Source organism: Monocercomonoides exilis (assembly GCF_001643675.1).
Source record: "Monocercomonoides exilis strain PA203 chromosome Unknown scaffold34-1095894, whole genome shotgun sequence".
NCBI classification, from domain to species: Eukaryota; Preaxostyla; order Oxymonadida; family Polymastigidae; genus Monocercomonoides; species Monocercomonoides exilis.
In genome coordinates, this window is record NW_027150579.1 from 289,117 (window position 1) to 312,711 (window position 23,595).

Consider the following 23,595-nt stretch of genomic DNA (forward strand, 5'->3'; position numbering starts at 1 on the left):
AATGACCAACAGAAATCAAGGAAAATGAAATAATAAGAATGAAATAATCATTAAATAACCAAATGAAAGGCTTCAAATTACTTGGCGAAAATCTGCTCAATTGGTTTTTTGTGAAAGCAGCACGAACAATGATCACTGCTCCAAGAACAAATCAGCCCCACTGAGTGTCTGCGATGAGCGACGCACAGACAATTTTTGTGTCTTCAGCGTAATCGATTGCATCTGACACAGTTACCATCGTGGCACCAGATGGGAAGTGCTGGAAAAACTCGCGCTTCATCCCAAACAGCGACGGGCGGTCGTCTTTGTTCTGCGCCACTGCCGATCTCACCAGGCGGCTGTATGTTGTCCCTTCAATTTCAGACAGATCTGGCCTCTCTCCATTCACAATCTTCTGCCCCGCCACCTCTGCCTCATACTCCCCAAACGGGATTTGAAGGGTCAGGCACTCCCACAACATCATCCCAATCGAGAACGAGACTGACTCCTTCGTCGCATGTTTCTTTGTTCCATTCATCAGTTCAGGCGCCTTCCATCTCAGGCACTCCTTCCTGTTGTCTTCCTCATCCTCAAATGCCGATGAGGGCAGAGAGTCTCTGCCATCATCATCATCACTTGTTGATGTGACAACAGTTGACGAAGAGATGGAGGATGAATCAGAATCTGAAGAAGAGCAGTCAGAGTGGAGGGCAACGCAAATCACCATATGCTCTGAGAACAACACAATATGCGGACTCAGACGAACCAGTGATTGGAGTGGGTTGTCCATTTCATCAAATGAATGAAATGCAAGATTGGCCACCCAGAACAGGATCTGAGCAGCCGTCACCTCCCTCTCCTGGAGAGTTCCGATTGCCATCTCTTTCTTCTCATTCTTTCCATGAAGAAGCATGAATAAAGAATCCCTTAAATCGACAATCAGTTTTTCATGTGGCGAAGAACATGCCATGACATCTACCAGATTTGACATAGAAGAAGTAGTTGGACACAAATCTTCCATTCGAACAAAGGTAGTTTCTGTGTCCGAAGAGTCAGTGCTTTGAGAAGATGGAGAGGAAGATCGTTTTTGTAATTCAATATCATCTTCTTCCTTTTCATCTTCCTTTTCAAGTACCCATTCAGGGATTTTGTCTGAATCATGACCCAATATGTATTCTGTTGATCCACTCTCCGCCAGCAAATATTCAGATGATTCGGAATGCCACAAGCTTTTCTCATACACCCTCTTCTTGATTCTCTCATCGTTCTTATTCTCTGCCTCTCTCTCAGCTCTCCTCCACTGCTCCTCTGGTGACATTTCCATTGTCACCATCTCAAACGCCTTTGGATCCTTCTTCACTGTGTCTTCCACAATCACTTCCAATTCTTCCGTTATTCTCTTTTGCTTTCTCCATCTGACAATAGAAGTTACTGCTTCATTAACTTATGAAGAATTTTCTATTTTTTTCTTTTTCAGCTTATTGATGGCAATATTTGGTTGAAGATAAAATATAACTTATTTCAGTTTGAAAGTGATCCATGCACAAAGATTCATGAAAAATGCAAAACAAAACAAAAGAAAGTCTATTCTAATCTTTAAAAATGATGTGAAAATAATAGTGTGTATGACTCCACAAAAAAGATAATGAACAAAAATTTCTTCTTCTTCCACTTTTTTTAACAAAAGAAGATTAATCACGAAAAACTGAATATGAATCGATTTCTTTAAAAAATCTCAAATGAATAAAAGAGTTATATAACAAATCTCACCAAATCTTTGTAAAAATAATCATTCAGCAGATAAAGAGACATACAAAGAGAAGAGAAAGATTATCTTACGCATTTCTAAAATGTTTGCAAAAAGCTAAATAATTCAGCTTTTGCAATACTTGAAATAAAAAAAAAAATATATCATGAAAAGAAAAGAAGAAGAAAATACTTACGATTTGTCTTTGAGTAAATTAAGAACAAAAAGCCATCCAACATAATTTAAATAGCTTTCATACTAAACAAATAAAAATTACATACGATAAATGTACACACATATACTAAATAAGTGATTATTCGAATATTTCTTTTTTTCTTTCTTTTTCATTATAAAAAATAAACTAAGAAGAATTTCGAGTTTTTGGTGAAAGTTTATTCGGAGATTCTAATGGATCAACATGAAGACGAACAACTGCACCTGAAAATATCTCTTTTCCAGCAGCTGAGGTGCGTTTTGAAGGAATTTTGTTCGGAGATTTAGAGGCAGCGATCGGAGAAATAGCAGATTCAGATATGTCAGTTGATTTATTTGGAGAAGGTGAATACGAAGATGAATGCGAAGATGAAAACGAGGATTGCTTTGAAATTTGCTTAGAAGAAGCAGAAGCTGAAACGGAATGTTCAGTGATTTGAGGTGAAGAGCCAGGTGAATTAGACTTTGGAGAAGTGAAAAGCGAATGAAATGGAGAAAACAAGCGTTTGACAACAGAAGGAAATGCGTGTGAATTGTTTGGTGTTTTGTTTGGAGAATTACAATCAGAAGAAGCTGAAGATGATAAATTTGAAGAGGAAGAGGATGAAGAAGATGAATTGGTTGAAACAACTTTCGAAGAAGAAGAAGAAGAAGAAGCAGGAGAAGAAGCCAAATTTGCAGAATTAGTGTGATTTGTCTGTATTAATGCTGTTTGCTGGTGATGTTGTGTGTGTTTTGAAGGAGAGGAAAGTGGATAAACAGAAGTATTATCGCGAGAACTGCTTATCTGCTGGAAAAGCTTATGAGACGAGCGAATGTGAGAAAAAGCGCCAGATTTTGAAGGAGAAAGCAAAGACGAATGATGAGACGTGTGTTTGTCTGAGGAAGAGGAAGAAATTTGTTTGAATTCTGAGTTTGGTTCATTGGTTAATTGAGCTAATGGAAGTGCATTGGAAGAATTTAAATGATTGCTTGAGTCTTGAGATGAGGAAAAAGGAGAAAATGGATAAGAAGAGGAAGAAGAAGAAGCGGAAGAAGAAGAATATGAACCAGCTGGCAAGAAAGGCTCAGCAGAATCTGAATGAGAAGAAATGTTCGTGAGAGAAATGGTATGTTCAATGTGATTGTCTTTGATGCATTCAGAAGAAGAAGAGGAAGGAAGAGAAGAAGGGTTCGGAGTGAGGGCGGTGGAGACAGAGGAAGAAATGGAAGAGGAAAAATGAGAAGAAGCAGAAGGAGAAGAAAAATGATCGGGAGAAGAAGAGACGCAAGAAGAAGAAGAAGAATGGATGGGGACGAAGTCTGGGTGAACGGGGTTGGGTGAGTGAGGAGAATCTGAAGAAGGAAAAGAAGAGGAGGAAGGAATAATGTGGAGGACTTCGAGCGAAGGAGGAGGAGAGGAAGAAGAAGAGGATGAATCAGAAGAGGAAGGCAAGAGAATCGAGGGAGAAGAAGAAGAAGAGGTTGAAGAAGAGGCAGAGGAAGAAGATGATGATGAACAGGAATTCGAAGAAGGATTAGCAGAAGAAGAATTAGTTGGAACGAGCAAAGCAGAAGAAGACAATTCTTCTTCATCAATTTCTTCTTCTTCCTTTGCAGACTCATTCACAACGAATCCAGAAGAATGCTGATCTTCTTCGTTTTTGATTGCTTTGCTTACTTCATTTGGATGAAAAGAATCATTTTCATTGACTTTGCTGTGAAAACCATTTCCTTTCATCGCTCTGCTTCCTCTTCCATTGCCAGAAATAATTTCTTCTTCTTCTTCTTCTTCTTCTTCCGCTTCCGCTTCTGCTTCTTCATCCCCTTCCTCTTTCTCTTCTTCCTCTTCCTCTCCAACTTCTATTTCTTTCGTCTCTTTTCTTCTCTCTTTCTCTCTCATCATCTTCCTCTCTTCTCTTCTCTTCCTCCTCTTCTCCTCTTCATCTTGCTTCTTCTTCTCTCTCTCCTTCATCCTGTTCATCAGTTCTTCGTGTGTTTCTCCTCTCTTCCATTTCGCACCCAGAATCGTCCACACATCAAACGGGCTGTTTTTTCTCTTTTCTTTTTTATCTTCGTTTATTTCTTCATTAAACCTTTGTTCATATTGAGAATTTTGAGCAAAACGAGAATTTTGCTTGTATTCGCTATATCTTTCTCTTCCTCCTTCTCTTTCTCTTTCGTTTTCTCCTTCGAATTCAGGCGGAGGCAGCCAATCTGCTGGAAGAGGCACATTTCTGATGAATGGATGTGCCAAAGCTTGTTTTGGAGTGAGTCTTTTGTTTGGCGAAGGAGAAAGAAGAAGAGAAACAAAATGGATGAAAGAGAGGAGAGAAGGAGGAAGAGAAGAAGGAGAAGGAGAAGAAGACGAGGAGGAAGAGGAGAAGGAAGAAGAAGATAAATTTGTTGAAGAATCCGAAGAAGAAGAAGAAGAAAAATAGAATTGCGAAGAATGCGAAGACAATACAGAAGCCATATGCAGCTGGGAGAGAGAGATCTGCTGGAGAGAGGTGTGAAGAGAGGGAAGCGACTGAAAGGAATGCAAAAGATCTTCTTCTGAATGTTTGATCAGAGTAAAGGCAGAGTCCGGGGATGGGATGAGTAAGTCGTCATAAAAGGAAGAGGAAGAGGAAGAGGAAGAGGAGGAGGAAGAAGAGGAAGAAGAGGAAGAAGAGGAAGAAGAGGAAGAAGAGGAAGAAGAGGAAGAAGAGGAAGAAGAGGAAGAAGAGGAAGAAGAGGAAGAAGAGGAAGAAGAGGAAGACGACGACGACGATGATGAAGGATAACCAGAGGAATGATAACAATGTGAATTTTCTGAAGCAGAAGGAAAAGATTCAGTTCTTTCGTTTTGTTCTGTCTCATTTGCATTTTCCAAAGAATTGCTTCTTTCGTTGGGAGCAGGCGAAACACAGGAAATATCAGAAGAAGAAGAAGAAGAGAAGCCACTGCTGATTACGGGTTCAGAGGAAGACAATGAAGAGAAAGGATCATCCAATTCTTGTTTTGTATTTGAAGAAGAACATGAAGAAGAAGAAGAAGAAGCAGAAGCAGCAGCAGCAGAAGTTGAATGAATAGAATGTGCTTCTAAAGACAAAGGCAAAGAAAACATTCTGCGATGAGACGGAAAAGGAGGAGAGGAAGAAACAGAAGGAGAGATTGAAACATTCGAAGAAGAAGAAGAAGAAGAAGAAGAAGAAGAAGAAGAAGAAGAAGAAGAAGAAGAAGGCTTTTCTGTTGAAAGCTGGGTTCGATGCTGAGTTGATGAAGAACTGTTGTCAATTGATTTTGTGTTTGAAGAATGAAAAAATGAGCGGAAAGAATGAGAATGGCTGAGACGCTTCGGTCTGATAAATATGTCTTCTTCTTCTTTTTCTCTAAGTTTTGAATCAAGAAAAACTTCATTTTCTGATTTTTCTGCTTCTGCCGTGATTTCTTTTGGATTATTGCTATTTTCTGGAATATGTCTCATTTTTTCATTGCTTTCAACAATAATATTGATATTCTTTCTGTTTCCACAGTAACCTTCTCTTCTTTCCTTTTCTTTCGCCTCTTCTTCTTCTTTCCTCTTCTCCTCCTTCCTCCTGCACTCCTCCAAGTACACATTCAATGGATCATTCACATGAACCAGCTGGTTTGACTTATTTGCTGTGAAAAAGGGGTGTTTGATAAGCGGCAGCGGGTGAATGGAAATGAAAGGGTTAGGCGGATGAGCAGGAAAGGGAATATAAACACGTCTTTTGGGGAGAGGAAAAGAAACAGAGGCAGCAGCCGTCTTTGCAACCACTGCAGACAAAGAAGGAGGGGAAGAAAGGTACATTTCGTTTTCTTTGCTGATAATGTGCAGTTTTTTGGTATGAGAAAGAATCATTTGATAAACTCGCTTGAATACAGTTTGTGGGACGTTTTTGAAGAGATTTTGAGTTTTGCTGTTATTTTCATTGTTCATTTTGTTAACTTTGTTTGCATTGTTTATTTGGTTGTTTTTTGGCTTCATTCCATTCTTGCTGAATATAATGTTACTGGAGAAAGATGAAGAATTTGTGTGTTTTTGCTCTCTTCCCATTGAAATTCCATTGTCATTCATATTGTTATTAACATTATAATGACATTCACCTTCTCTTTCTCTTTCTCCTTCTCCTTCTCCTTCGTGTTCATCTTCTTCATCTTCTTCATCAAAACACATTTTGCCGTTTAAATACACATAATTTGAAGTTTGCTTGCCCATTTCTGAAAATTCGTGAAGAAGAGAAGGAGAATAAGAAGGGGCTGAAAGAGAAGATGTGTTGGGATTTTGTGAATGTTGAGAGTTTGATGTGAGAGAAAGTTGATTTGAAGTGAAAGAAGAAGAAGAAGAAGAAACAAAAGAAGAAGAGGAAGAAGAAGAAGAAGATGATGAAGAGGAAGAAGAAGAAGAAGAAGAAGAAATAGAATTCAAATAAGAGAAAAACTCGTCCCAGGTTTTGAGGCGAAACTGAGGTGATTTACAATTTGGATGAGAAGAAGTGAATGAATTGTCTGAAATGAGTGTGAAATGCTGGTGAAGAACAGGTGACTGGAGGAGAAGGGAAGAAGGAAAAGGGCTGAAAGAGAAAGACATGGAAAGAGAATTATGAAATCAGAATATGAAAAGAAAAGAAATCGAAAAATAAAAATTTTCAGAAATAAATAAGAATTATTCAAGTCATAATTATCATAATTCATCAACCTAACTCTAAAATAAGAACAAGGGGAAAAAAAAAATGCAAAATCCCATCAATAACAAACCCCAATGTATACCAAATGAGAGAGAGAAGATGATGTGTCTGGATTAAACTAAGAGCAGACATTGAACAATGAAAAGAAGGATTCCAAAGACCCCTTTGAGAAGAAGAAGGAATTGAAATGGGCGAAGAGCGGATTATTTGGCCGGTAAATGAAGAAGAAGAAGAAGATGAAGATGATGATGATAAAGTGGAGTAAAAGGAAGAAGAGGAAGAGGAAGAAGAAGAAGAAACAGAAGAAGCAGAAACAGAAGTATTAACAAAAGAAGAAGTTAACCCACCTTCATCAGAAGCAAATGCCATAACATTCACACCAAACTCTTTCTTCTTCAAAAAATCACCAGAAACACTCAAAAATTTGCTATTTTCTTGTTTTTCTTCTGAAAATTTGCAATTTTTTTCACAAAAAGAACAATTAATTCCATTTTCCATGATCGGAAATGCCGAGAAAAGCGGAACAATTTCCTGTTGATTCGCTGTTTTGTGATGATGATGATGTTTGTGCTTGAAGAAAGGCAGTTGTTTGACTTCAGAATTTGACTGCGAAAAATTTTGTTTCGTTTTTTTGACCCGAGTAAAACGTTGTTGTGTTGGGCGGCTGGTGAAAGTGGCGAGGGAGGAGGTGATACAATAAGGTTCATTCAGACGCTTTGAGGAAGAGGAAGAGGAGGAAGAGGAAGAGGAGGAAGAGGAAGAGGAGGAAGAGGATGATGAAAGAGGAAGGGGAGGAGCTATTGATGTGTGAGGTGATGATGACGACGACGATGATGATGAATTTGGTTCAATTGGATTCGATGGAGTGGTTGAAGATGAAGGAAGAGAAAGAGCAGAGGAAGGATGAATTGTTTGTGTTGGAGTGGAAATAGGAAGAGAAAGACAAGGAGAAAGAGAAGGGAAAGAGGTTGAAGCAGCAGTGGTATCAGAGGGAAGAGAGGAAGAAGGAGATGATGATGATGATGAGGAGGAGGAGGAGGAGGAAGAAGAAGAAGAAGAAGAAGTTTTGCCAGAAGAATAGCATCGTTGCGACCAGCCAGGAAAGCATTGCACAGAAAGAGGGGAGAAAGTGGTGGAAGGAGAGAGAGAGAATTCGAGTGCTTCAGAAGAAGCAAACGAAGGCTGTTCCGAAGAATCAGAAGGAAAAGTGAAAGAAGAAGAAGAAGAAGAAGAAGAAGAGAAGGAAGAAGAAGATGATGATGATGACGAAGAAGAAGAGAAAAACTGTGATTTTGAAGGAGATTGAGATGAAAACGGGTGAGTATTTGAAGTGAATGAAGCAGAGGTTGGCTGAAGAGAAGGGTAAAAGGTGGAGAAAAGAGGGGTTCCTGTGAAGAGCTCGAATGCAACACACCCCAAATGCCACATATCGCTCTCATAGGAAGGACTATGAAAGAAAATGTGAAAAAAAAAATGGAAAAAGAAAAAGGAAAAGAATAAGAAAGAAAGAAAGAAGAAAAGAAAGAAGAAGAAAAAAAAGAAGAAAATGAGTGAAATATGAATTTTCAAATGTAAAAAATATTCAAATTATAACAGCTCATACAAAAAATGCAAAAGAGTCTCTGGAGACGGGGCAAGTGTGATTGGGAGAGAAGAAATCCATTCAGAAGAAAGACAGCAGTCGAAACTGCTCAGACGAAGTTTGGGAAGTATTCTAATAACATTTCAATTTTATCAAACATTCAGAACTGAGAATAGAAAAGCAAAAAAAAAGAAAGAAATAAAAATTTTTACCGATCAACTAATATGTTTCGTGTATTTATTTGCCCATGAACAAATTTTCGATTTTTTAAAACTTCTAGCGTTTCGAGAAGCGAAATAAGTATCTTCAGTAATATTAAATAAAGATCAAATATATATTCTCTTTTTAATAATGCGCCAATTTAGAATCGATGCTGTGCAAACCAATCGAATTGTACAAAGCGAAAAACCATATGGAGATTTATCCCTCATGAAAGAAAAGAGATCAGTTCCACAGGGATTCATAACAACAACAAGGTGATTGCAAAAAGCAAAGCTGTCACGAAGATGAATAAAATGAAAATCATCTCTGGGATCGATTCTCTTCAACTAAGAAAAAAAATTAAAATACAAAATATGTTTTGCAAAATTGTTTCTATGAAAGATTATTTTTGAAATTGTCAAACGTGTTGCAGAATTTTGCTTTCAATTGCTGAATTTTTAACACCACTTTCTGAACTTGGAAAAACTTTGAGAGTATAGCGTTTGTGTGTTCTTAGCGTTCTGCACCGTAGCACTTGTCCAGAATGGCCAAGAGCAATTGATCCTTCAACAACATATTGAACACGTCTTTTTCTATAATCTGCTTCAATAACATCACCAACCTTCAAAACAAGTTGATAGCACTCGTTGTCCAAATGCATGTTTTCTATTGCATTGTTTGGTCTTGTAATAATCCTTCCAAAATTTTTTAATGGAGAAAGGCAATTCATGTCTTCAGAAAGAAGTCTTGCCAGTTCTGGATAACCAACCGTTGCACTTCTTAAAAAAGACATCTTGCCGCAAATTATTTTATAGTAAATTCAACGTATCCACAAGAGCGATAATATCGAATTAAATTAAAAACTGTTAATTTTTCACAAAGAATTCAGCCCATAATTCGATAATTCAATTGACAGAAAATTTTTCATTTTGAAATTTTAAATGTTTGTTGAATAATTTTGATATGATCAAATGTTCATCTTTGATGAGAACTGTAGAATTAATTTCCAGTTTTTTTGTTGTGTTATTATTGAATAATTGGTTTATTTTCGAAAAAATAAAGAAGATTTAAACATTCAATGGAAACATTTGTCGTCATTCATGAAGAATTTAAATAAATTGGAAAATTGAAAAAAGATAATAATGATTTAACCGATTTTTGAAAAACAAGTTTATTTTCATCTTTAGAATTGCATTTGTAAATTACTTTTGGTACGATCAACAAATGAATGCTTCCTCAAATTCCTTCTGCTGAAGCATTAATTCCTCCTGGAGCGTATGTTGTGGAAGGAACTGATCAAATAAGAATTGGTATGAACACAGAACTGTAAGTTTTTTATTGATAATAAGTATTTTTTTTGAAACTTTATTCTATATTAAAATTCATCGAAACAACAATTACTTTAAATTGATGCTGTTATAAACATGCAATTAGACAATCCTTGCAGCTTAACCATTGATAATCTTCCTCAAAAGATTCATTTATATGACTTTAAAAAGATATTCTCTGGATTTGGACGAATTGTTTCTTGCGAAATAAAAAACAACACTAAATGCATGATGCATATTTTATATAATCGATGCTTTATAGATCTATTGACTAAATTCGAATTTTTATTCATTTTCAATGCTTTTTTTCTTGTTATTGTTAGTTGACGATTCCAAAAGAGGTTATGTTGAGTTTTCGCTTCCTACTGAAGCAAGTTTAGCGATGAAAAAAGTAGATGGACAGTATTTATATTCGAAGAAGATAAAAATTAGATATTCTCACAATGATATCGAATGCGCTCAAAAAAGAAAATTAATTTTTTGTGGATTTGGAGATGTGCTGAGAGAGCAACAAATTCGAAGGTTATTCGAAGAATTTGGTGAATTAGAAGATATTTCATTACGAAAAGATGATGAAGGATTTCTTTTAGGCGATGGATTTGTAATTTTTGAAAACATGAAAAGTGCAATAAATGCAGCTTTCAGTTTAAATGGAAAAAAAGTTCAAGGAATCATCATCAGTGTTAAGGTTTGCTTCCTATAAAGTCTTTTATTTTTATTTTTTGCGCATGTATATTGTTTCTTTTCTTATTTACTTTCAAAGCTTGCTTTTTGCGATAGACATCAAAAATTTAGCCAACTGTAGAAAACTCAGAAAAAGACTTAAAAATTTTGAACTGGTTTTCAGGATGTTTAAAATAGATATAATATCAAAAGATGATAACTGTTCAGAAAATATTTTTACATGGCTCATTTAGATATATCCATCAAATTTCATCAAGCTTTAATTCAATTTGATTGTTTTACATCGGGTTATCTTTTTATTGGAACATTTTTTATTTACAACAAAATTTTTTGAAATGAAAAAAATAAAAAAATTTATTAAAAAATACAAAACTCGAATCAATTACTCTTCTTTCTTTTCTTTTTCCATTTTCACGTTCAAAGGGGTCAAATTCATCACTTGTTTCATCGTCATCATTCTTTTTTTTTTCTGAATTTTCTTTTTCCTTTTTTCTTCAAAGGCAATTCTAATTCTTCAATTTCCTTTTCTTTTTCTTCAATTTCTTCAATTTTCATCTTGTGCTTCTCATTATATTCATCCCATTCATCAAGAAGCTTTTCTTTTGTTATTTCTTTTCCGAAAAAGTCGAAACAATGTAAATGAGTAGGAATGGAGTATTGAGAAGACTGAGGAAGTTTCATTAGCACAGAACCAGATCCATTGTTGAGGACTCCGCTGTTTGTAAAGGTTTTTTTGATCACCGATGGGATGAATGCTGTGTGAAGGACTTGTGGCAACACATCTGCAACAGTTGTTCTTTTTGAAGATGAGGAGGTGGATGATGGAGAGCTGTAATTGTTTGATAGCTCTGACTTCAATACTGCAAATACGCCTCTGTCTAGCGGTTGAGATATGTGTGTAGTATGTGGAACGAAGATGACGAAGTCTATTTCGGCTTCCTTGAACTGTCTCCATATAGTTGGATCTGCACGCGATGAGTGCGAGTCCAGGAGAAAAAGGCAACGATGAGTTTCTATAAGAATTCGCTTTCTTCTGTCAATGATAACTGGTGAAAGAACTGTTTTGGAATTTTTTTTGAATGCTGTTTTGTCCATCCAGCCGTTTGTGTTTGGACAAATGTCAAGCGACGGCGTCAACAGTGTTGTCAGTTCTTTCGGAAAATTTGCGCTCGGCCACAGCACGACAGACGGAAGCGAGAAACCATCAGCAGCAATTCCAGCAACGAGAGTAGCATTCGGCATCCTTTCGGCAGTCTTTTTGAACCCAGCTTGTTCATCCTGCAGGATGAACAACAACTCCACGTGTAGAAGTTGGAATTCGAAGCGAAGATTCATCGATATTGAAAATTAATTCCTCTGGATATTTATTTTCATCGTGTAATGTTTGTAATTCGGTGTACCACGGCTTAAGGACTTTCTGACAAGATGCTGCTAGTCAGTTGATATCAACTTGCCTTGGAAGCGATGACTTCAATTCCGGATGGCGCTTAATGAATGTGTGAACCGTCTTTAGAGTTGCTGTCTTTTTTATTTTTTCTTCATTTTCTCCTTCTTCTTCACTATCATTAATTATATTTTCCATCTTAATACCAATTAATATACAATTCAAATATCAATTACAAACCAGATCGCGCGCTTTTCGAAATGTGAGGTTTGTCCCAAATCGAGATTCAATTGCAACTTCTTCAAAGAATTGCTTTTCTTTTTCACAGCTAATAATTGGTGTGTGCCCTCCTTTTGCAATAGACCCGTCGTTTTTTATAGCTTTAACAGCGTGCTCCAATGACTTCTTGCTTGTTCCACCGTATTTAACCCCGTAGACCAGCCTGAAAACATTGTCATTTACAATGTGTGCTATCCTTTCTAATCTTGAACTATATTTTCTGTAATGCAATGTAGACATTGCTTCCTTCAGCCGCTTCTGCGCCGCTTCAGCTTTCTTTTTTACTAGCAATTTCATATATATATTATGGGTAATGATCGTTAATAAATTTTTTTATTTATTAATTCTCATTGAAAAATTTTTAATTAATATTTAAATTTTTGAATGAATTAGAAATATTTACAAACCTTTGTGTAGTCCTATTTCTCATGAAAGCTCAATGGAAGGACTTGAACCTCCCCCATTTCCCCCCATGTTAACTCGGGTTTTTTTCAAAATCTAAATATAAGAATATATCACATTTGCATATATACCAAAAATATATTTAAAAATATCATTTGTGGGTCAGATTAATTTTTTTTTAAAAAAAAGTGCCAATAAAGAAAAAAGTGCCAATAAAAAATAATTTGATCAACAATAAAAACATTAAATCAAAAAAGATATATTCTTGATGTGTAAGATAAAAATTGGTTTATTTTAATTATTGTTTTCATTTATGTGATTTTTTATTTTTTTTTTTAATTTTTTCTTTTTTGTTGTTGAAGTAATTCAAAGGCTTTTCCACCTCTTGATTTAACTTTGGTTCTTATTTCAAAAAACACAATAATGGGCATAAACATACAAAACGCGCACCAAAAAATTTCACTAAATAATAACAAAGGAAGTTCCGTTTTATGATTCTGTTAATATTCACTTCATAACATCTTGCGAAAAGTGATGTGCGTGAAAAAAGATCAAAAAATATTTTCGCAAAAATTTTTTAAAAAAATTTTATTTATGGTTCAAATTTTGAGGAATCTTCTCCTGGTCCAGCTCCAAAAGGATCTGAATCCTCGCTTTCTGATTTTAAAAGTTCTTCTTCAGTATCCTCTTTATCTTTAATTCCTAAAATCTCATTTATATCAGGAATTTCTTCGTTTTCATCAACTTCATCATCATCAATTTCCAATTCAAATTCATCTTCAGATTGAAAATTGATAACTTTTTCAATGAATCCTCCGTAGCAAAGAAAACATGATCTTTTAACAATGAACGTTGCAAGCACTCCAGGAATAAACCGCTCTCTCACTCCATATAATGGAAAAAAAGATCGCAAATGTACACACATTCCTTCGATAGTGTTCGTATTGGCTTTTGTGACGGGATCAACGTAATGACGTTTGTGGCAGACGGTTTGGTGGGTGTAACCAATTTCTCCTAAGCAAGAGTGAGCTTTCCACTCATCGCTGATTATTGTTGAACCTTCTTTGATTCTGTTTTTAATAATAGGGATTGGTGTCTCTTTTTTCCGATTAGGCACAATGATCACAAATTTTTTTCCTAATTCTTCTTCACCTTATCGTTCGACAGCTCCAAATATCCACATCAATTTTTTCTGCTTTCCTAATTCAAAAAATAGTTATATTCACAACAAAAAAATTAGTATTCATGAAAACAAAATATATATTCTATGTTAAAACCTTTTTTGTATTTCCGTCTTCTCCACGCTGCTTCATCAATTTCTACTATTTTGTCTGCTTTTCCAATTTTCTCATTTCTGTAATTTAAGGAATATAACGCTGTCGACCTTGCAACACTTGTCCAGTACCCAATCGTCATTTGAGACACATTTAACATCATGCCAATTTGCCAATCTTTGATTTCAAGCCAAAACATCAAAAGAATCATCATCACAGTGGAAACAGGCAATTTTGAAGACTCCAAAGTTGTATTTTAAAAGCAGGAAGCACTTTTCTTGCACTTTGCGCACTTCAGGAATCTTGAATGTCCCCTTCTTTTACAGATATATTTGACTTTTTTGCAGTGTTGGCAAACTGCAAAAACCTTAGGTGAATATTGTTGTATCCATTTCCAAGATGATTATTCAGATAAAAATGTTTCATACAGCGTATGGCATTCCTTTTTGAATGGTTTTTTCCAAGACATCTAATTTTTGATCGACAAAAATTTTGTGATCAAACCCATTTTTTTATGTGATTTTGAGAAAAAATTATATTTTTTATTTTGTCAAGTGGATGCAAAGCGCAGACGAAGAACATAATATTCATAAACCTAGTCAGCTATTTATTGCAAAAATGATCGAAAGAATCAAAAATATTTGGTATGCTTATTCTATGCTTATGCCCAATAATGAAATTTTCTGTTGAAAGAAGATCATTTCTGTAAAAAAAATTTTGGTTGGTTTAATCATTTATTATAGCCAATCGAATCTCCTTTTTTCACCATCACACTATTATTGTTGTTATAAAAAATTTCACTTATATTTTTCTTTAACAGAGGAAATGATTTTTCCTGCAAATGAATTTGTTGATTTCGTTTTATCAAAGATTTATAAATTATATGGGTTCTTCTTTTTGAAAAGTCGCAAATGTCTAATATCAGTGAAAAATATTACAAAACCTTATTCGATAATTTTTTGCAATAAATCCGTCAAACTTCTCCGCTTTAGACTTTGTTCTCACATCAAATACGTTTTCATATTCAAATTCGCAAAGTGATAAAGTTCGATGTATTAACTGCAAAAAATGAACAAATTAGAAACATTTTTATTAAACCTTGATATTAAACATAAGTGACTTTTCTAAAAAAAAACCTATATCATGAACATCACTTAAAAATAATTTTGCAGCAAATAGTCCATTCTCTCAAAATGCAATCTAGCCCAAAATTTTGTGAAAATAACTTTTTCTCTTTTAAATTGAAAATTGTTATGTGCATTAATTATTGTCCAATGTGAAAGTTACATTTTTGAACCTTTATATTTTTTTCTGAAAATTTATAAAATTTAAATAAATTTCTTTACCCATGAAAATAAAAGATATTTTCATTTTGAATGCAAAAATTCTTATTTTAAATAGTTATTGGCATTGTTAACAAAAGTTTATTCGAAAATTGAAACGAAAAATTTATTATAGCAAACAATTTAAGTGCAATATTTATTATTTTTGTTATCAAACAATAGGTGCAATACTAATAGGCGAAATTACCCACTATTGAAAATGTGAAAAAAGTGAAAAGAAATATTTTCAATAAATTATATCATGTCTTTTTATTGAAGAAATGCGATAAATGAAAAGCTTGAGTGATTGTCGAATTTTTTGAATCGAAAAAAGACTTCAACACTTGTCAAATGTTTTATCAATATAAACTAATTATGGATTTCTTTGAATTGTTTTTAAAAACGAGCAAATCGAAAACAACAACTTAGTATGTTCTGTGCTTTAACTTGTCGCATTCTGTTTCATCGATATTTTTTATTTCATCTGAAAAAAGAAAAAAAAGTTAATTGAAAAAAAAATTAAAAATTCAAACTTCCATTTGTTCATAAATATTATTGACAGCCAAGGTATCCAAAAACATGTTGCAAGAACTGTTTTCTTGTCTTTTGCTTCCCAAAGAATCCATTCTCAGTCAAATTTCGGAATATCAAACTGCATGCGGAGGAAAACTTTTGCAAAACAAGGACAAGAGACATTCCATGCGGTTTGTGTGAGTGTTTGTGTCTTTTTTTTTATAGATGTCTTTTTGTAGTTGTCAATTCAATGTCTGAAACCTCGATTTCACATTCCGTTGTTGGCCCGCCAGCTGTCGCTGTGGATGATTGAGCCTGGTGCAATGTTTCTTCTCACTGATGGATGAAAAGAATCCTTTTTAATGTTAGAAACCATTTCCATAAACATTTTTCTTTTTCTTTTTCCAGTTTCAAACAAATCTGTTCCATTAAAAACACATTGCTGAAATTAATTCTTTCTTTTTTTATATTATCTTCGATACAATAACGATTCATCTATTTGAACTATTCTATTAACTACTTCAATTCATCTATTTATGATTTGCATTTTCCGAAAGACTACGCTCCTGAAAGTTGGAATAAATATTGCAAACAGTGTTTTTGTTAATATTTGTGAGCATAGTCGTTTGTTTTGCAGTTCAGCGTATCCAGAATAATAGTGATTGTTTCACAGATTGATGGGATTTAATACAAATGTTACTTAAACTGAACTTTTCCTGCAACAAACAAAATGGTGCTGGCAGCTGTGGCGAAATCTATTATCTGCATCTTTTTGGAATTCAAGCATCCTTTTGCATTTGCTTCAGAAAATCCTCTTCTTGACTCTTTTTCTTTCCACACACACACACACACACACACACACGCACACAAAAAAAAAAAAAAAAAAAAAAAAAAAGGAAAAGAAAAGATAAAGATAAACACAATTGTTTATCTTCATTGGAATGTCTTTGACTCAATGTGAATAATCATTTTTCATGATTATTAATATCCGTTATACATAATGAGTCATGTCTTCTCGTATGGATTGTACATATATAATGGTCATTTGAATTGAATTTTGGATTTGTTTCAACAACATTTATTTCCTTTCAAGACTCAACTAAAAAAAAAACACAAAATAATTTTGTCCAAGAATTATAAATTCAAACAGTTCATGGAATTGTATTTAAACGAAATGTTTGAACATCTGATGATTTTTTAAGAATAAAATTTTTCATTGAAGATTTAAAAGCGTAAAATCCTTCTTTTGAATTTCGATTAGAAATTTTGCTAATAAAGGTGATAACATTTATCATATTAGTTAAAAAAACAAAAAAGAAAATTTTTGTCAACAGCGAGAATATTGAAGAAGATATATTAATTGATAATTGATTTCTTGAATATAGAAGATAATTATTGAAATCATATTTTTTCTAACAAACGTTCATGTTTGACAATTTTGTTATGAATTCTAATTATTGAATACAAAAAGGTTAAATATCAATTCAATGACACCATTTCAATTTTTTCATTTGAAACAAAACCTTATATAATTGTTAAGCATTTATTATTTTTAAAGAATAATTATTTTTTGAAGTCACAAAAGAAAACATTTCAAATAGAAAAAAAGTTTTTAATTTTGATCATTTTTTTGTTCACATTCACGAAACATCACTTCAATGGAAATCATTATTTGATGATGCTGTTGTACATATTCTTGCATATGAAAATTAGTAATAACAGAAATATAATCAAGATGGGTAATTCTTTTTGAAAAGTCGCAAATGTTTTATTTTCGAATACATTAAAAATTTCATATTTTGCTCATATTTCTGTTTACCCAAACGAATCTATTTCAGAATGAATGAAACAGCATTATCCAGAAATAGCTTCCATATTGGTGAAGTTTGATGTTCTCTTTCTAATAATTTTAAAAAATATGAAATTTTTGATTTATATGAAAATTAAACATTTGCGACTTTTCAAAAAGAATTACCCATATTGAAAATTTTATCTTAAAAACTTCCTTTTATTTTGGTTTCAAATCCAGTCAAAATAGGATATGGGCGATTTTTTTTGATATCATAAAAAAAGATCAAAAATCGAAAAAATAAAATTTATAACGGTATTTATTGATCATAGGGAAAAATTGATTTTTTGCAAGTATTTAACTTTTATTTCTGTTATAAATATTTGTTATATTTTCATATGCAAAAACCACACCTCTTTTATGTTTAGAGAGAAAATGGGAAATTTCAGATCAAGTTTTTTTTAAAATTTTAAAAAACGAATAAATAAAACTTCAAAATGAAAAAGTTAAGTTTCTCAACTTTCCAAACAGTACTAATAATTGGAAAATAAAAATGAAAAGATATTGGAAAAGTCAAAAATATGTATAAATTTTTTCTTTTTTATTTTTTATTATTTTTTTTGATATTCAAAAAAAGAGAACAGTTCGTTATCTATTATTAATTATGTTTCAACATAACAAATTATCCGTTCCAGTCTAGTGATTCAGTAACTGGATGGAATTGTGGAAAAGTAAATATTGCTAAGAACAACAGTTGATTCAAATTCTTCTATTTCTCTCTCTTCTCCTGATCTTATCACTTATTGACTTCTCTCTCCATCCTCTTTGTTCTTCGTCCAAAATTTTCCATTATTGTTTCTTTGAAATTCTCATTCAACATACGCCCTCTATCGCTCCTTTATATACAATGGAATTCATTCCATTCATCCTTCGTTTCTTCTTCTCTCTTCTTTCATTTCTTCATTAATTGCCAACTCCCCTGCCCCCTCCCTCTCCCTCACCAACTGCACAATCGCCAACATCGACTCAGCTCCACAACGCCAACAGATTCCCACCAATGGCGGGTGCATCTCATTCGCCTCATCTGTCTCTGCCAACACATTTTCTGTGAGTGACACCACCTTCTCCACCTGCTCTGTGAGCGAAGATACAAGTTCTGGAGGAAGAGGAGGTGCTCTCATGATCGAGTTCAAGGATGATTCAGAAGTGTCATCCACAACCTTTTCCATCACCAATATCGTGTTTTCAGCCAACAAACCCAGCGTCGGAAGAGATATGTATTTTGTGTGTGAATCCCTTGTCGCTTCTGTGAAGGAACCCTTGTTCGCCTTCATGGGAAACATCACTCAGAAAGACAACTCTGTTGTTGGACATGATAGAAGCAATTGGAACTTCGATTAATAAATCTTTATCAACGGGTATGCAGCTAACAATGAATATGTGAATGGTCATCTTTGCATCAAAGCAATGTATTGCGAGTTGGAAAAGACTCCCTACAAGAGTGCGCACAATGCGATGGGTTTTCTGAAGAAGGTGCAATAGAATGTTGCGCAGATAAAGACAAAGAAGACAAGGAAGCTGAAGGTGAAGAGGAAGATGCAGTTGAAGCAACAGAATAGTTTTTGTGTGTATAATACGAAAAGATATTATGAAAGTTGATTCATGCTATTTCTTATCTTTGAAACTCTTTCTTTCTCTCTCAATTTCTCCTCCTTCATCTTCTTCTTCTCTTTTGGAGAGCTCTTTATCCAGCAAAAGAAGAAATTTGCAGAAAGCGTTGAAAGTGGAAGGAGGTCGAGAAGGAGGAAAGAGAAGAAGAAGGATTAGAATAAGAGAATGAGGAGGAAGAGATGAGAATGATGCTACTTCCAATACCCACCTGATGCTAACAGCATCATCATCAGAGTACGATACAATTAAGGGGGACTGGGAAATGAACGACGCAAAAGAAAAGGAAGAAGAAGAAGAAGGTATTGATGATGAAGAGAAGATATCTAAAGTGGACTCTGAAAAGAGAAAGCCAGCGTGTGTGGAAAGGAGGCAGTCATCGGCATCACCGAAATATCTGTTGAAGCAAATGGTGCGGTGGAGATGGCACATTGTTCAGTCTTTTTTTTCTGTTCTGTTTCCAATGGCAGCAGAAACTCTGAGAAGCTATCCTGGAAGAGATCCGCAGTCCATGCTTCGCGATCGAAACTGATAAAAAAAAGTGATTAAATGAGAGATGATTCATATGAAAGAATATTATTAGATTGAATTAATTGAAATAAAATATTGAAAAAAATTAATTTGCAAACAAGAAATGGAATAAAAGCAAAAAATAACAAATGATAGAATAATACAGAAAACCTTATAAAATGAGGAATTGTGCCTTCATTGTTTCTCACACAGAGTTTTATGGAGATTGTTTGTGTAGGTCACAACAGAGTGGAAAGATTTGGCGTCTCTATGATTATTATGCAGAGGCAGTTCAGACAGGCATTTCGATGCAGGTTGTCAATGCATACACTCACAAAATGACCAATGCGATCAACTAACAAATCCCTGTCAAGAATGTCTGTTCACAAGAAAAAGAGAAAAATAAAAGCAAATAGTTCAAAATTTTCAAAAGAATATGAAATTAAAAATAAAAATAAGCAATTTATTATAAATTGATAATATTTCTTTGTTAAATAAAAAGAAAATAAACACAAACATTTATTCCAATCTTCTCCATCACCAACATTGATCCGTTTGAAATTCTGTTTTTTCTCTCGTCGAGCTCAGAACATCCGCAGCCTTTGGCTCTCATCTCTTTCCTAAAATCTTTCTTCTTTGAAAATCTAGTCAATCTTGTATGTTAATAGCTAATTTCCCCCAAAGATAGACATTTTCATTTACAAGTCTCATAAAGCTTGCTGCACTGGGCGCGTCCAACTTCGCCTCTTCGACTGTTTCCTTGTTCTGTGACGTGAACTAAGTCTGCTTTTCATTCGCAATCCTCTTTGGCTATATGATAAACTTCTACGCCTGTGTTTCTACCCTGCTCGAATCAGACAACAAAAAATCCAACTCAGACTGGTAGATTCCACTGAAGCTTCCATTTCCCCTCTTCTCTGCTGCTTCCACCACATTCTTCTCTATCTGGTCCGTGTTATCGCAAAATTCCAACCACACGAAGCTTCCATACTCTCTTCCATTGCGCCTGTCCATGCAGCGCAGAAAGCGGCACTTTCAAGAGATCTTTGCAATGGTGCCTGTGAATAAGATGAGCGGGTCATTCGCCTCAAATTTCTCATCCGTTACCGACGACCGGCCATTCCAAATCGAGTTCTCATTCTGTTCATAGAACAGATTCATTTTCACATCCTACACCACACACGAAACAAACAGTGAGCATTCGATGTTAACCTGAGGAATCTCAGGAGCCCACTCCTTCTACTGCTTCTTCCGAAATAAATCTATCGCGAACTGAGGGTCAGACGAAGGCCTCGGTGATGGAGCGCACAGAAAGCTGTCGCGAAAAGCACACAAAGTATTCTGTACATGTTGCGAGTATTGGATGACGTTAATCTCCTCCATTTCTGAGTCTGCTCCGTCACTCCCATCAAACCTCCTTTGCGCCACAAGCACTGTCAGCGCACCTTCCTCTCCTTCTCTTCCCGGATTATCGACCCTTTGCCTCTCTTTCTTCTTCTTCTTCAGCAGCAATTGTAATTAGCAGATATTGTCAATTTCGGATTTTTTGTTCTCAAAAATTGAACCAACTTCAGCTAAATATGTTTTGTGACTGGACCAGGAGGAAGATCCATATGTTTCATCTGCATTTGCTGCTTTTTTTTACAACTTCCATCGCTAACAAGCTTGGTCCCATTCTGCTCGTGCTGTCCTATGAAGATAACAATCCACCAGAAATCAAAGCATTTTATATTCCTTCACCTCCTTCGTCTCTCTCTCTTCTGCTTGAAAGAAAGCCATCATCCATTTTTCCTAAATCTCCCGCTTCGCCTCCACAGTCAGCTCATTCTCTGGGAATCTTTTCATTCATCTTCCGCTTGTCTTTCTCCTTAGTGGATGTCTTCTCAAACATTCGAGTTAGTTCGTTGTGAAAATTCTCCGGAGCTGCAACATGCTTTGCATTCTCTTCTTCTTCTTCTTTTCTTCTTCTTCTTCCTTCCTTTCTGTTATTACCTTTTCCATCATTTTCTTTTCGTGAAGGCATTGGAGGAAGGTTTGTTTTCATCAAAAAACCAGAAATTTGGAAGAGGAAGAAGAAGAAGAAGACAGAAGAAGAAGAAGAATGGAAGACGAAGACGAAGAGGAAGAAGAAGAAGTGAAAGAAGACTTTTTATCATTTTCTTTAAGAAGTTTGTTGGTAATTTTGATTATATCGAAAAGAAGAAGAAAGAAAAGGAGAAGATAAAGATTGCGGAAAACAGCGGACGAACGGAATGATGTGAAAAGGTTGCTTAATCGTTGTGCTGAGAAAGCAAGCATATAAGGTGATTGTTTTTGAAGATGAGAGACGAAGAATAGGAAGGCAAAGAGGATGAGGAAGACGATGAAACATATTAACAAAATGAACACATTCTGAATTTTGTGGAGAAAAAGAAGACTGAAAGGAAGAGAAGACGACTACGATAAAGACGAAGGAAACGAATATGAAAGAAGAGGAAGAAGAAGAATTATACGAGCAAAAAATGGATTTGAAGACATTTTCAGCAGGAGTAGAATGCATTGTTGTGGTGCAATCGGAATAAGTCATATTTGAAAATCTCAGCAAACAGGAAAAAGTGAAATCCTCGTGATGCAAAAGAAGAATATTATATCGCATCAGCGTTGTGGATGAATGAAATGTTGAAGCTTCAAACTGGTGCATGATTGAAATAGTTATATTTCAAATGACTAAGAAGAATAAGAGCATGAAGACTCAAATTCTATTTGATATTTGATGTCTGTTATAAGCATCAAATGTTCTATATATTGAAATGCGAACAAAATTGTTGTTCTGTCACTGAACACAATGAATCTCCATATAAAAATTCGATGAAAAAAATGCAGTTTCAGATGCATTTCTGAAAGATGAATTATTATTCTTTCATTTTCACTGATATTCTATCTCGGGCTGACAAATTATTTATGAAAAAAATCGTATTGGTTGCTATTATTGCAGCTTTTTTAATAGAAATAAAATGAGAATATGGTTCAAACACATTAATTGCTTTGTGCTTTGCTCACAAAAATATCCACATGAAAATTAATGCATATTTATTTTTGACACAATAAAATACAAAAAATTATAAATACGTTCGATTTTCCTGAAAATATGTGAAATTAAAAATCTCGATCACAAAAGTGGTCACTAATTTTTCTTCGGATTTTGCAACAAACAAACATTAAAAGATGTGGGGAAGCTGTCTGCGTGGAAATCTGAGAAAAAATTAGTGACCACTTTTGTGATCGCCAGTCATTTGGTAAAACACTTTTATTAAGGTTCTCATCAGATTTGATCCGTTGAATGATCGAAACTATAATTAAACTGACAATTGAAATGACTGGGGATCACAAAAGTGGTCACTAATTTTTTCTCAGATTTCCACACAGTTCGCTTCCCCACATCTTTTAATGACTGTTTGTTGCAAAATCTGAAGAAAAATTAGTGACCACTTTTGTGATCGAGATTTTTAATTTCACATATTTTCAGGAAAATCGAACGTATTTATAATTTTTTGTATTTTATTGTGTCAAAAATAAATATGCATTAATTTTCATGTGGATATTTTTGTGAGCAAAGCACAAAGCAATTAATGTGTTTGAACCATATTCTCATTTTATTTCTATTAAAAAAGCTGCAATAATAGCAACCAATACGATTTTTTTCATAAATAATTTGTCAGCCCGAGATGGAATATCAGTGAAAATGAAAGAATAATAATTCATCTTTCAGAAATATGTCTGTAAGTGATTCTATTTTAATGAGTATTTCTTTGACTTTATTTTTTATTTCATCATGGTTAATTGGTTTTTTCTCCATTATTATTAATTCAATCTATCTTTTTTTTGATTCTCTATTTTGACTTATTATTTCTTTGAATATACTCTGAACTTATCTTCATTGATTTTTAAAATTTATTTATAAATTTATTCATCTGACTTTTGGATTTTATTTTTCATGTTTATCGTATATTGATAGCTATTTATCGTGACACAGCGTGCATTGAAGATGGAGAAAAAAAGATGAAAGCA

At 34.3% G+C, this 23,595-nt stretch overlaps 7 protein-coding genes across 7 annotated transcripts; 2 read left to right on the forward strand and 5 right to left on the reverse strand.

Annotated features, from left to right (window-relative positions):
* Positions 1–151: 151 nt before the first annotated feature.
* Positions 152–1,312, reverse strand: MONOS_10219 (uncharacterized protein; the record flags this gene model as incomplete). Its single annotated transcript, XM_067862644.1, has 1 exon — positions 152–1,312. One exon carries the CDS (start codon positions 1,310–1,312, stop codon positions 152–154), a length of 1,161 nt encoding a protein of 386 aa, XP_067724101.1.
* Positions 1,313–1,569: 257 nt separating this feature from the next.
* MONOS_10218 (putative dual-specificity kinase) lies at positions 1,570–9,056 on the reverse strand (the record flags this gene model as incomplete). Its single annotated transcript, XM_067862643.1, has 6 exons — positions 1,570–6,498; positions 6,683–8,059; positions 8,216–8,326; positions 8,407–8,498; positions 8,578–8,742; positions 8,820–9,056. The coding sequence occupies 6 exons, from the start codon at positions 9,054–9,056 to the stop codon at positions 2,088–2,090; spliced, it is 6,393 nt and encodes a 2,130-aa protein (XP_067724102.1). The 3' UTR covers positions 1,570–2,087.
* A 550-nt stretch (positions 9,057–9,606) lies between these two features.
* Positions 9,607–10,793, forward strand: MONOS_10217 (uncharacterized protein). The gene is made up of 4 exons (XM_067862642.1): positions 9,607–9,705; positions 9,830–9,949; positions 10,047–10,411; positions 10,487–10,793. Exons 1-4 carry the CDS (start codon positions 9,624–9,626, stop codon positions 10,526–10,528), a joined length of 609 nt encoding a protein of 202 aa, XP_067724103.1. The 5' UTR covers positions 9,607–9,623; the 3' UTR covers positions 10,529–10,793.
* A 67-nt stretch (positions 10,794–10,860) lies between these two features.
* On the reverse strand, positions 10,861–12,367 carry MONOS_10216 (uncharacterized protein; the record flags this gene model as incomplete). The annotated part of the gene is made up of 2 exons (XM_067862641.1): positions 10,861–11,685; positions 12,032–12,367. The coding sequence occupies 2 exons, from the start codon at positions 12,365–12,367 to the stop codon at positions 10,861–10,863; spliced, it is 1,161 nt and encodes a 386-aa protein (XP_067724104.1).
* A 697-nt stretch (positions 12,368–13,064) lies between these two features.
* MONOS_10215 (putative ISXO2-like transposase domain) lies at positions 13,065–13,888 on the reverse strand (the record flags this gene model as incomplete). Its single annotated transcript, XM_067862640.1, has 2 exons — positions 13,065–13,624; positions 13,750–13,888. 2 exons carry the CDS (start codon positions 13,886–13,888, stop codon positions 13,065–13,067), a joined length of 699 nt encoding a protein of 232 aa, XP_067724105.1.
* A 4,405-nt stretch (positions 13,889–18,293) lies between these two features.
* On the reverse strand, positions 18,294–18,713 carry MONOS_17848 (uncharacterized protein; the record flags this gene model as incomplete). Its single annotated transcript, XM_067870808.1, has 1 exon — positions 18,294–18,713. One exon carries the CDS (start codon positions 18,711–18,713, stop codon positions 18,294–18,296), a length of 420 nt encoding a protein of 139 aa, XP_067724106.1.
* A 539-nt stretch (positions 18,714–19,252) lies between these two features.
* MONOS_10214 (uncharacterized protein) lies at positions 19,253–19,570 on the forward strand (the record flags this gene model as incomplete). Its single annotated transcript, XM_067862639.1, has 1 exon — positions 19,253–19,570. One exon carries the CDS (start codon positions 19,253–19,255, stop codon positions 19,568–19,570), a length of 318 nt encoding a protein of 105 aa, XP_067724107.1.
* Positions 19,571–23,595: the final 4,025 nt, after the last annotated feature.

Excerpts from the sequence above, each read along its gene's own strand:
- MONOS_10217 (XM_067862642.1), top strand. The coding sequence starts at position 9,624 with ATGCTTCCTCAAATTCCTTCTGCTGAAGCATTAATTCCTCCTGGAGCG. Across the intron at positions 9,706-9,829 it reads AACTGATCAAATAAGAATTG|ACAATCCTTGCAGCTTAACC; the intron begins GTATGAACACAG and ends ACATGCAATTAG. Across the intron at positions 10,412-10,486 it reads GAATCATCATCAGTGTTAAG|CTTGCTTTTTGCGATAGACA; the intron begins GTTTGCTTCCTA and ends TTACTTTCAAAG.